The sequence below is a fragment of the Maniola hyperantus genome, chromosome 15 (genome assembly GCF_902806685.2).
Source record: "Maniola hyperantus chromosome 15, iAphHyp1.2, whole genome shotgun sequence".
Classification (NCBI taxonomy): Eukaryota; Metazoa; Arthropoda; class Insecta; order Lepidoptera; family Nymphalidae; genus Maniola; species Maniola hyperantus.
The window spans coordinates 1,359,460-1,372,073 of NC_048550.1; the positions used below are offsets into that span (position 1 = coordinate 1,359,460).

General features: G+C 37.2%; 1 protein-coding gene across 10 annotated transcripts; it reads right to left on the minus strand.

The window, feature by feature from the left end:
* Positions 1-1,791: 1,791 nt before the first annotated feature.
* AnxB10 (Annexin B10) lies at positions 1,792-12,521 on the minus strand. 10 transcript variants are annotated; one of them, XR_011237580.1, is made up of 9 exons: positions 12,323-12,520; positions 11,170-11,346; positions 10,038-10,242; positions 9,777-9,856; positions 6,914-7,039; positions 5,820-5,952; positions 4,582-4,763; positions 3,898-4,079; positions 1,792-2,744 (listed from the first exon to the last, which is right to left on the minus strand). XR_011237580.1 is itself a non-coding variant. In XM_069503200.1 (9 exons), exons 1-9 carry the CDS (start codon positions 12,332-12,334, stop codon positions 2,688-2,690), a joined length of 1,155 nt encoding a protein of 384 aa, XP_069359301.1. In that variant the 5' UTR covers positions 12,335-12,521; the 3' UTR covers positions 1,792-2,687. The 10 variants fall into 10 exon arrangements, 7 of the variants coding, with proteins under 7 accessions (XP_069359301.1, XP_034832055.1, XP_034832057.1 ...); XR_011237581.1 differs by having other exon boundaries at positions 1,792-2,747; XR_011237582.1 differs by having other exon boundaries at positions 6,914-7,027; positions 12,323-12,518.
* Between the last annotated feature and the right edge of the window lie 93 nt (positions 12,522-12,614).

Consider the following 12,614-nt stretch of genomic DNA (forward strand, 5'->3'; position numbering starts at 1 on the left):
ATTTTTCTCAATCGCCTCTGTTGCCAGACCACACCTCTAAAAGAAGATTAATTATTTTATTCAGTACTTAAAATGTTTTCAAAATAAATGCAAAAGAAAAAGCATCGCACAAGACACGAAAATATTGTTACGGCTTGCTAATTGTGTGAGAGGACTATGGGCAAATTTTTTATTTTTTTTTAAAGAATATTAGCCATGTTAAATGACTAATATTCCCCTTTCCTCTCCAACTAAGCGTGAAGCTTGTGCTAGGAGTAGGTACCACAAGAGTGCAACGGGCGGGGTTTAAACCGGCGACCTTTCGGTTTTCAGTCCACTCCTGTACCAGTTTAGCTATTGAGGCTCTTGAAATATCTTGTACAACTTCATCCACGTGGATTTAGGTTTTTTAAAAAGCTTGTGGAACTCTTATCTTCTCGGACAAAAAATCAGTACCCATATTATAAATGTGAAAGTGTGTTTGTTTGTTGGTTTATTGACTTGTCCTTAAATCACATCGCAACGTGATTTTTTGCATGGTATAGTTGACACCTGGAGAGTGACATAGGCTACTTTTTATGCCGGGAAATGAAAGAGTTCCCACGAGATTTTTGAAAAACCTAATTCCACGCGGACGAAGTCGCGGGCATCAGCTAGTATGATATATTATTATTCGTAGATGAAAAAGTATTGTATTGTGTTCTGTATAAATATGATGTTATAAGTAAATTATTATATATTTACTAGGGATGATTCTGAATTGTCTATGGGTATCTTTGCGTCTGGATGGATGCTGCGTGCGAAAGGCGTAAGAATAAATAAGTTTTATGACGACCTTCGACTTTCATTCATCTCCCAACTTTTCCATCTGTAGTTCATCTAAATAAATGATAAAATATATATATAACGATACTATAACGATTTTATATGATCAGGAGTTACCTGTAAGGCAGAGATCTATAGAGCGCACTTTGACTTAAGACAGAGTTAAACGAGACAGAGCTATATCTCTCACATAAATCTGTCTAGTTTTAACTCAATCTTAAGGCCCGGCGCCCATTATCGGCATCGGCACGACTGAGGATTTTAGGTGGCAAATAGCAATATACATTAACATAATGACAATAAAGTAGAAATTTCCATTATATATGGTCGTTATAATAAAAATACCGCTTCGGTATGCTTGAGGCTGCTGTATCGGCAGCCTTAAGAATGCTTCGGGATGCTTCGGCATCCTTCGGTACGCCGCCGGCGCCGAGGCACCACTCGGGGATAGCTTCCAAAGGTTGTTCACCCAAAATCTTCTTGATTGATTAGATTTCTCTTCTTCTTCAGCAAGAGCTGCTATGAGCACTAGATCCCAGTCCACCATATTAAATACAACTCAGACAACTAGCTTGTAACAACTCTGAGACTGTTTTGACGAGAAATACGATATTGAGACGCTTCGGCAAGCTACAGGACGGTGCGGCATGCTGTAGGACGCCTCGTCATCCCTAAGAACGTTGCAGCATGCCAAAGCATAGTTTCCGACAGTGTGCGCTTGCATGTAGGATGCCGAAGGATCCTGTTCCTTGCCGATGCCGATAATGGGCGCCGGGCCTTAGGCAGCTAAGTCAAAGTGCGCTCTATAGATCTAAGCCTAAGTCTAAACTTCGGGATCCGTACTTGTAGAGAGAGAGCCAGCGTGTGCCAGACTCGTTATTTTATAAAAGCTGAAAGTTTCTCTGTGTATTGTCCCCAACACAGGAAGATAATTATTAGTCCGGAATTAACCGAGGGATGTGTAGGAATAATTTAAAATTTAAACCATTTTTGAGGAATCAAATAGTTTATTATCAAACAAGAATAAATTAAAGCTTCGTTCACAATGAAGGCCAAATACTAAAATGAGAAAATAGTTTGGAATGTTTTCCTAATATCAACTGGGAATCAACACAAAATTAACATTTCTTTATAGCTACGCCTATATTGCATAAAAATTTCTAATAATTAACATCCAATAATATAAGTTGTGTTACATATTTTGTTATTATCAGCATAAAAATTAATATAATTTTCTATATTATGCAAATTAACTTTTCTGAAAAGGCACTGCTCAAGGCTCTTGTGTTCTATTTAACCAAAGTGAGGACATTTGAGTAGGTACTTATTTCTATTTTATAAATTATCAAAAAAGTTGCAATCAATGCTTTATTCGTTGAGTGTAGTTAACAAATACATCAAACATAGACAAAATACACAGTACAAACAGACAGAAAGAGCGGCCCAAGTCTAATTTTAATTATAATTATATATGCAAAAATCTATTTTCGGCAATTAAGTCAAAATCACTAGATACCAAAAGTAATTAAATTAATACTGAATTTTAAATTATAAATAAGGCGGGCATACAATCAATTCGCCAAAACAAAAAATTATGCTCAACTGATAGAATTACAAAATAAATTAATCATACAATCAAAAACTAATATTGCGTGGAAACAAACAATTTACTTAAAAAATTTAAACTTTTTTTTCTAACAAGTAAATAAATGATAAGGAAGTACAATACAAAAATGAATTCAAGAACTTGAGTATTAAGTATAAATAAAAGATGGTATAAATCCAGATTCATACAAGACAATCTTACACACTACGAAAGCTGCATACACATAACACCAATCTTCCGATCTTCCACAACTCGAGGCCTAGGGCTCCACTGTGGCCTAGGCCGGGCCGAGGAGCGCCAGCAGCGCGTGCTTGTAGTCGCCAGAAGTCTCGCCCTGCTGCGTTGGCGCATAACACGTTATTGGACCAATCAGCGACCGGCACGATGCGACATGCGTGGAAAGAAACGCGCAAGTGTTAATAAGCGTGAAATATAAATAAGTTCTTTGAAAATAATATATTGTAGTGGTTGTTATTTACTACGAAAATAATATAATGGTCTTCTCAGTGCAAAAGATCAATGATTTTGTAGGTTCTTCGGTACATAGCAAGCAGCACGAAAGAAATAGTACGTAGTAGTAATAATACTAATAAATAGTCCCATCCGAATATAAGGCGTATGACCGCGCATTGTAAAAATAATTTTAAAATTGAAATATAAAATTCCTCTATTGAATCCCTATTCTCTATACTAGAATTTATTTTCTCATGATAAAATTTTTCAAAAACTTTGCATTCGGTAGGTAGTAGAATAAATAATTGTTGTATAAGTATAGGTTGTTACTACTAGTTTCGAACCCATCCAGGGTCCTTATAATGGAAATCACTCACGATAGTTTAAATCCTAAAATAATAATTGTTTTATGGTGTATTAAATTAAAAAAAACCCTCACCTCCTGATCCAGTCACCAAAAGAAGCGAAATGAAAATATATTTACAATTAAAACACATTACATTCAGAATAAATAGAACATACAAGTAAAGCAGCGGCCAAATAGAGTACAATTTCAAAATAATTTAGAATTAAAAATTTTGTTTGTCATAGTTTATTAATTAGGTATAGAGATTTTTCGTGCATATAATGTGCTTTAATTGGATTGCCGTGTTGAAGATCCGAGAAGCGTGCATGGTGAACTTTAATGACATAGATATTTGGGATGGGGCTTTGCATAGCGATAAACAAAAAAACTTTTTGATTAATAAACTCAGTTCAATACAAAAAAATGATAATTTCTTTTTAAATGCATTCACAATAATTTAAATTATCTAAAATTCCATAACTATAGGTATTTTTAAAATAAATATAAAACACGAACTTTAAATAAGCATCGCTATCCAATGCCCTTTATAACCCTGTTTAAAAGCCAACGTAACTGTTTGACACCTCCCACTAATTTTATCTACTCACAAACGTAACATATTGAAGTTAGGACATGTCAAATCGCTGTTGGCATTTGAATAGGGCATATTATATGAAATGAGACTAACCGATATATCGCTCTCCAGCGTCTTATCGTAGAGTCTCTCATACTCCCTCTTGATAGTCCCCAAATCCATCTCCGCGCGGCTCGCGATGATTCTCACTAGGGTCTTATCTTCAGTGCCGGCGCCCTGCATCGCGTTGCGCAGACGCTGAGCGAACCAGGCTGCGGCGTTTTCCACACACTCCACTGGAAATGGAAAGACGGAGCGAAATGGGTCCCAAGTGTGCACCCTGACGTACCCTCAGCGTTTTGCTAAACGCTCGTGTTGATGATCGATGGCTTGTACAATGTAGGCTTGAAGTGTGAAACTACTCAGATGTAAAGACGTTGGGATAACGCTCCGTTGTTTTCACTGAAAAGGTAAAAGACTAGGAACCTGAATGAGTACCTTGATGTCGTAAACGTTTTGTAACGCTCATGTTTTTCATGATAAACTTTCAGGTCGACCTGTGAGCGGGAAACTATGTGGGGACGTTGAGTATACCAAGAAGTAGACATTTGACTGAAAATGTAAAGAAGGAGAGGGATGGGTCCAGTTGGAGTGCCCTGACATACCCTTTACAGCGCTAACGGCTTTTAGTTCTAACTGGCACGATGCTTGTAAGTCTTGAGGGAACTACGTTGCGTCGTTGTCACTGTAAATGTAAACGCGGAAGGGTATGGGTCCTAACGATGCACCCTGACGTACCCGGACTTCGCTCTCGAGCGTCTTGTCGTATAGCCTCTCGTATTCGCGCTTGATAGCTTCCAGGTCTATCTCTGATCGCGAGACGACGATGCGTATGAGAGTGCGGTCGTCCGTGCCCATCCCTTGCATGGCGCCGCGAAGACGCGTCGCGAACCACGCTGCGGAGTTCTCCACACACTCCACTGTGGATAAAGGTATTAGCGCGCGGAACAGCAATTAAAAAAATATATACTTCGTAGAAGTTGCATGGAAGTAATCGGCTTTATACAGGCAGCTAGCTGTCGTCAAGGTATTGTAATAAATTGTTACAGATTATAATGTATATCGTTTTGTCTTTTGTGTATTTATCTAAGTAATTAAAATAATTGGCCTGCTGCCATCCTAATTAATGATTACATACGTAATATTGTAACAATTTGCGTTCAAGAGTTAACTGCTGAATTTCTTGCAGGCTCGTAAACAGTAAAAATTGCTTCCTTGTCATATTGTTAGTCACAAGTTGACTTACATGAAATAAAGATATTTGATTTCGATGCACCTTTCAATAACCTAACCTTCGCCTGGATTTCATTCAATAAGTACCTATTAATATATCAGCCTATGCTTAATAAGCATAAAGCAAATCATAAAAATACTTGCTGTTTACTCTTAAATTCAAAAATAATTCTTATTTATTTTTGTGCTGTAAAATTGTGATCGGTACACTTCGTATTTCCGAATTCGATTTAGTAGGTACTACCATTAAATAATTTAAGTACAGAATGTAAGATATTTTTTAATAATGGAGGGAAACCATTAAATAAGTAACCTAGCGTTGTATTTAATACCACAGTTTAATTAATTTTTTTTACCATGGCGTATTGTGAAGCAAAATATGACTAATTCGAATAGTCAATTGGACTCTTCCTTACGTGTCTGAGAATGTCTCACGATCATGTCGAAGCAATTGACTCAATTGATGTCATTCAAATTGCATTTTAGCTGATTATTTTCTTAAAAGTGCTTTTAATCCAACAAGATTTGAAACTTTTTGATTTTCCTAATTAAAAAGTAGCCTATGTCTGTTATGAATTTCATCAAAATCGGTTAAAATGTAACAGACAGACACACTTTCGCATTTATAATATTAATACAGATTTTCACGCCATATTTTGGGAAATATACATGAGTGTATTTATTTAGTGTAACAACTCCTTATGTAGGTCCTACTATCAGCAAATGATTATGATTATACTGACCAATAGCGGAGAGCGCGTCCTTTAACTCGCCGCCTATCTCCGCCTTGATTGCCTGCTCAATCGTGCGGCCGGACAGGTTCTTGTACTCCTCGAAGATCAGACGCAGCTGCGCGAAGCTCTCGTGGGCTAGAATCTGACGTATCATGACATGTTTTACGTTTTTAGGGTTCCGTACCGCAAAAGGAAAAACTTTTTTACAAGGAACTTTTATAAGAAACACTTTGTTATCTGTCTGTCGGTCTGTCAAGAAACCTACAGTACTTCCTGTTCACTTAGAATCATGAAATTTGGCAGGTAGGCAGGTCTTATAGCAGACATAAGGGGAAAAATCTGAAAACCCTGAATTTAGGGTTACATCACACAAAAAATATTAAATAGTGGTCATGAACTAATATATTCAATATAAATATAGTATTTTCAATTTTCGTAGTAAGATAACTATATCAAGTGGGGTATCATATGAAAGGTCTTCACCTGTACATTCTAAAATAGATTTTTATTTATTTTTATGCATCACAGTTTTTGAATTATCGTGCAAAATGTCGAAAAAATACGACTGTAGTTGCAGGAACCCTCGGTGCGCGAGCCTGACTCGCACTCGGCCGGGTTTTTTTATTTCCAACTGAAGATACCACTATAAGTTCGAGCCACCTGATTGTCTTGTTTTAACGGTTCAAGACACTACAACACAAATTAATTTCAAAATGTCGGTAAGTAAATAAAATTGCCGTAAAAAATCAGCCACTATCTCGAAGGGAAAAGGATGTAATAAATTATTTTCTATTTTATACTTTTTTAAAGTCCATATTTATTAGGTTATGAACCATTTGCGATGTTGGATTATTTGTGAATTTGAAATAACTATGCACACTATACCTATACCCAGTGGCGTGCACAGGAGTTCAAGTCAGGGTATGCATTTAGGTATAAACTTATTTTACGGCAGGGTATAATGAAAAATAAGCATTGATTTATTACAATGAGGGTAAGCAGTGCGTTTATGCCTCTATGAGCTGCACACCACTGCCTATACCTACACAGGGTAGGTACACTCAAGTAGATACTGAAACCTGCTTCCTCCGTCAATAGGTTACCTTATTGAATATCTCCTCATCGGTGCCCCACTTGGCTTCTCCAGCTTCGTAGAGTTGCTGGGCGGCTTCGGCCGCGCGTGCGGGGTCCACACCGGCCTCTTCGTCGCGAGCACCCTTACGGACAGACTGATTAATACGTGTCATCTGTTCTTAACGCCTCAGAGGAGCGATGAAGTATTTTTGTTTGAATTGGTATAGACTATTCGAGGCTCTAGAGTTTTAAAGTAACGTTTAGAATTACCGCAAACCGTGCAAAACCGGAAAAGAAACAAAGAATTTTCTGTTTCTTTCCCGTCCATACTAAATCACAGGTTTACTCACAGTTAACGTACACATCGGTTGGTCAATCAGGACTTAAGTCAACAATTGGGGCTGATTCTCTTGTACACAATCTCTAAACTAAACTAAATTAACAGGTCTAAATCTAGTGATATCCTTTTCCGCAAGCAACATTATGAAAGGGATAGCAATAGACTTAGACATGCCATTTTAGTTTAGTTTAGAGATTGTGTACAACGGAATTAGCCACATTATAGTAAAATAACGTTAAAATTTCTGTTATACTCGCAAAAAAAATTAAGTGACTGGACTGAAATTAAATATTAATACGATTAATATCATAGTTTAGTCGACATGGGTTTTATAGTTTTATAAAACGAGGTTTTCTTATAAAATGTTATTATACCTTCTTTTTTAGCGTTTAAACTACCGTGAGTGATTTCCATTATAAATAATTATTGAGTCATAACCGCGGCGCGGGCGCGGACGGACTCCCTTGAAAAAGGACCCCGTATGGGTTCGAAACTAGTCGGGCTAACGTCGACTACACACGTGAGTAAGCCGGGACAGATAGTATTTATACCTTCTTTATTTTATTCAATAGGCAACTTTACGAGATCTATCGAGCATACTGCGTAGCTGTGCTCAGACTGCTCAGACTTGAGGCAGTTAAAACGAGACACTCTTAAGTTTGAGCAAAGTCAAAGTAAAACCTTTTTTAAATAATTTTCTTAGGCTAAGATCTGACCCAGAATTATTTAGAAAAAGACGTATGGTTGGAAATACTTAATCGTGGAGTGAAAGTTTAACCTTTTTGTCGCTCATCCGAGGCGCACACAAATCTCGAGCAAAAGCGAAAGTAAAGAATGTGACAAAAGCTGGTTTATTTAGTTAATAATGTTCTCATGGTAGAATTTCGGCATAGCAGACAATTTCAACGGCGATTAGCCAACTAGGAGATATCTATATACATAAAAGCGAAATACTATTAGTATGTAGCAGTTATTTGAATGTACGTATATCATAATTATTTGTATTACACACCACCCGCAATCTGTATTTCCTCATATTTTCCTATTCTTAAGGTTGCCTGGTAGAGATCGCTAATTAGCGATAAGGCCGCCTTTTGTATCTTCCTTCTGTCTGTTTTTTTTGTTCTTTTATTGTAATCGTTCTTGCGGTGGTACAAATAAAGTGTATAATAAAATAATAAATAAATAAATAAATACGACGCACTCATTCACTCACTGACTGATCATACAATTTGCGATGTATTGGACATTGTTCTCTTTTTATTTTATACTAATAAGTGTACTTAATTAGTGCAAAGAAAATCAACAGCATAAGCATTACAAATTAATCCGTTAGTAACAAAAAGTAAATTTCATAAACTTATTATGGCGAAATTATTAATTGGTTGTTAATCTAACAAACATTTTAGAGAGAGAGCCAGCGCGTGCCGAGACCTTCGTTACTTTATAAAAGATGAAAGTTTCTCTGCACTTACACTACACTTAGCTTAACAATGGTAAATTTTAAGGCAAACAGAAACTGCCAGAGGCCTGAACATTGTTAAAACATTGTTAAACTTTAAGGGCGTCTGGCAGGGCGTTGCCACGACAGTGTCTGGCAATGCATGACGTAACTTCTAATATTATTCCGAAGAAAATATAAAAAATTAGGCTTGATACTTTGACGTATAATTTTTTACACCTTTGTTACCTGTTATCTCCCATAGCCTCCATGATCCAAACTTCATAGTCGCTGATCGTTCCTCCCTGTGTTGGAGACAATACGCAGAGAAACTTTCAGCTTTTATAAAATAACGGAGATCTGGCACGCAGTGGCTCTTAGTCCATTTCATAAGTAATTCAATCATTTTTATCAACACTAAAATAAAGTAAAAGAGTTGTGTATATGCTATGGATCAAGACAATGATGATTATAAGCTTATTTCGTGGTTTGACGACATATTTTAATGTAGATAACGGGTACATACCACGATTAATTTGGTGTTTTTATTTGTCGTTTTAACCTACCCTCTAACCTCCTCTTAACTCCCCCCTTTCTTGTTCTTTTCGCTGGAATTTTACGAGCTTTCCTGCAGACAAGAAAGAGGGTAGTTCGCTACGGCCCTTGACAGCTCGAACTTCATCTCTCGCAGCACCGCAGTCCCGTCGTGACCAAGACCCGTGCAATTGAGTTGAAATATCGACAAATAAAAACACCAAATTAATCGTGGTATGTACCCGTTATATACATTAAAAAGACACTGATGAAGACAAGACAGGTGAAGCGAAATTCAGTACAAATTAGTAGGACACAAATCGATCAACCTCCATCATGTTTTCTCAGTACACAATCTGTTAACTAAACTACATTGACAGGTCTAAATTTAGTGTAAACCTTTTCTACAGGGACCACTACAAAATGGATAGCCCATACCTGTAGATCAGTCGTAAAATGTTTGGTTTACTTTAGAGATGATGTACGCCAGAATTAGTCACATTCGGCGAAGTAAATTGTGCTGCGTTGGTACAACAAAAAGATGAAGAAGCCATTCAATGAATTACTTCCGACTTACTGTAACGATGAGGGTGAGCAGACGTCGGAAGTCGCCCGAGGTCTCCGAGCACATATGTTCGGCCAGCGGACGATTGTACACTATGGAGAAAATAATAATCTTGCATTGAAATAAAATGCTCAAGAAATGAAATAAGTAAATTTGAAGCTATACCGAAAAACAATACCAGGATGACAGTGGGTGGCCTGAATTTCCACGACTTAGAAAAGTAGACCAGGGTCTTGCTCAGCATGAACATGACATTGGGACGATCATACTCACGTCGCTCATACGCGTCCACAATCTCGGCGATCTCGGGCTTGGTGCGCGTGCACAGTATCTCCACCAGCACCGTCTCGTCCGTGCCCATCCCGTCCATGCAGTGGTGCAGCTCGCGGCAGAGGTACTCCGCAGGTGGCATCATCAGGGCGATGATCACGTCCTCGAAATGACCGCCCAGCTCAGACTTCAGGTCATCAATTATGTCCTAGGAAGAGAGCAAGCTTCACAGATTTTATAGAACTTGCCAGACCGATTTGACTACACAAATTTCAAACCCCTATTTCACCCCCTTAGGGTTTGAATTTTCAAAAACCCTATCGCAGATACCTACGTCACAATAGCTATCTGCATGCCAAATTTCAGCGCGATCTGTCCAGTAGTTTGAACTGTGCGTTGATAGATCAATCAGTCAGTCAGTCACCTTTTCCTTTTATATATTTAGATATAGATTTACCCTCTAACAAATAAACCTGGAATAGCGGTGGAATAGTTATACTCTGTTTTGTCTCTCTCTGTCATCAGTAATTTGACATTTGAAGGAAAAAGACAAAACAGAGTATAACTATTCTACCGCTATTCCAGGTTTATTTGTTAGAGGGCAAATGTAATAAAGAAATACAATTTAAAACTTTACTCTTGAAAAACTAAATTGATTGTAAACAGAGGCAACAATAATTAATTATTAACAGAACTCATAAGAGAGTGACATCAAACAATTTTATTAAAAAGCATTATCAGTCAAATACATAGGTCTTCAGAATCAGTGGTAGATGCAAAAGTTCTTGTAAAAGATTAATTGAATAAAAAGTATTTTTATTTAATGTATTTAAATACATCTCAATGCTTTAGGAAATGCTTTCATGCAAAGTTCCTAAAAAAACAACATTTTCCTAAAAAAAAAAATCTAACTACAGACATACACTTGATCACAATCACACCACAAAGCAAGTGAAGACAGGTTTTAGTATCTGGGCTTTAAAACATTGAACCTACTCTGCCAATGCAAAGTTCCTAAAAAAACAACATTTTCCTAAAAAAAAATTCTAACTACAGACATACACTTGATCACAATCACACCACAAAGCAAGTGAAGACAGGTTTTAGTATCTGGGCTTTAAAACATTGTACCTACTCTGCCATACTCATGAGTGAAGGCCTGTGCGATGGCCTGGCGCTGGGCGTTGGAGCGAGTGGTGAGGATGGCAATGATGGCCTCCTCATCTGTTCCCAGCCCCTTCATAGCAGCTCGCAGGGCTGCGGCATCCTCCGCAGCATTGAAGTTTGGCACTCCCACTACTGTAGGATCACGCTAAACCAGAACAAACAATTCAGCATCTCATGAGAACTTTATATTCATGATCAACCCATTACTGGCCCAGTACTGAGTACAGGTCTCCTCTCAGAGTGAGAAGGGCCTAAGCCATAGTCTGCCACGCTGGCTCAATGCGGATTGGCAGACTTCACACTCCTGTGAGAACATGCAGAACTCTCAGGCATGCAGGTTTACTCACGATGTTTTCCTTCACCTTTAAAGCAAGTGATTATTTAATTGTTTCAAAAACAGATAAGTCTGAAAAGGTAGTCAGTCAGTTAGTTAGTAGTAGTAGAAAGGATAGAACCCCCAACCTCCCAGAAAGAAGGTGGACATCTTAACCACTAGGCTCTCACCGCTTTAACTTTACATTAATCAAATTTTTTTATTTCAAAGCTCAAATTAATAGGCTAATACAGTATTGTGGTTACATTTTGTATTCACAACATTTAGCTGATTTCTGGCCTTTTCATTGGCACAGCACATTTTAGACACTGTTTAAGTCAAGTTAGATCTTAAGATATAATTTCTGTAAATGTATCTTGCATTATCTATCTATTAAAAAAAAACCGCATCAAAATCCGTTGCGTAGTTTTAAAGATCTAAGTATTCATAGGGACAGACAGTGGGAAGCGACTTTGTTCTATTACTATATAGTGATAAAGTATTGTAATTACTTACAATTAAAATAATTTATTTTTAATGAAGCAAGTACGTACAGATTTTTTTTATAAACTAGGAGGGCATTCCATGAATCATTTATAAGAATGATTCATAAAAAGGTACTTTTAGTGAATCAATAGTAGGCTTCATCATCAATCATTTTACCATGTTTATACCAAAACTAGGTCAAGGAGAGTTCCCGCCCTATTCCCAATAACAACATCGTGTCATCGTTTACGCCCTTTAATAACTTAAATACAGCTATTATAGTCACAACTAAGTATAGAGATGAGACATTATAATTACTTACGTGAGGAGACATTTTTACGGGATTGGTCACTGATCACTGTATGAAAATAAACCTTGAATACACTATCGCGGTGCCTTTGAGATGAAGCGGAATTTCAGATTTGTCATAAATCGTAATAAAAATAATTAAAATACGGGAAACCTAGCACAAATCCACAAGCTACTTTCCCACAAGTTCAATGTTAACTGACGTTTGTATGACATTTACATTTGACAGATGACAGATACAATACGTTCGGAAATTAATAAGCAACATAGCTCGTATGAAAAGCTAGAAAAATCGAGCATGTTTT

Bases quoted from the DNA above. Each gene is read 5' to 3' on its own strand.
- AnxB10 (XM_069503200.1), bottom strand. The intron at 10,243-11,169 runs GTAGGTACAATG...CTCTCTTCCTAG, and splicing joins TCACTCATGAGTATGGCAGA to GACATAATTGATGACCTGAA. The intron at 2,748-3,897 runs GTTAGTCTCATT...GCGCCAACGCAG, and splicing joins CGCTGGAGAGCGATATATCG to CAGGGCGAGACTTCTGGCGA.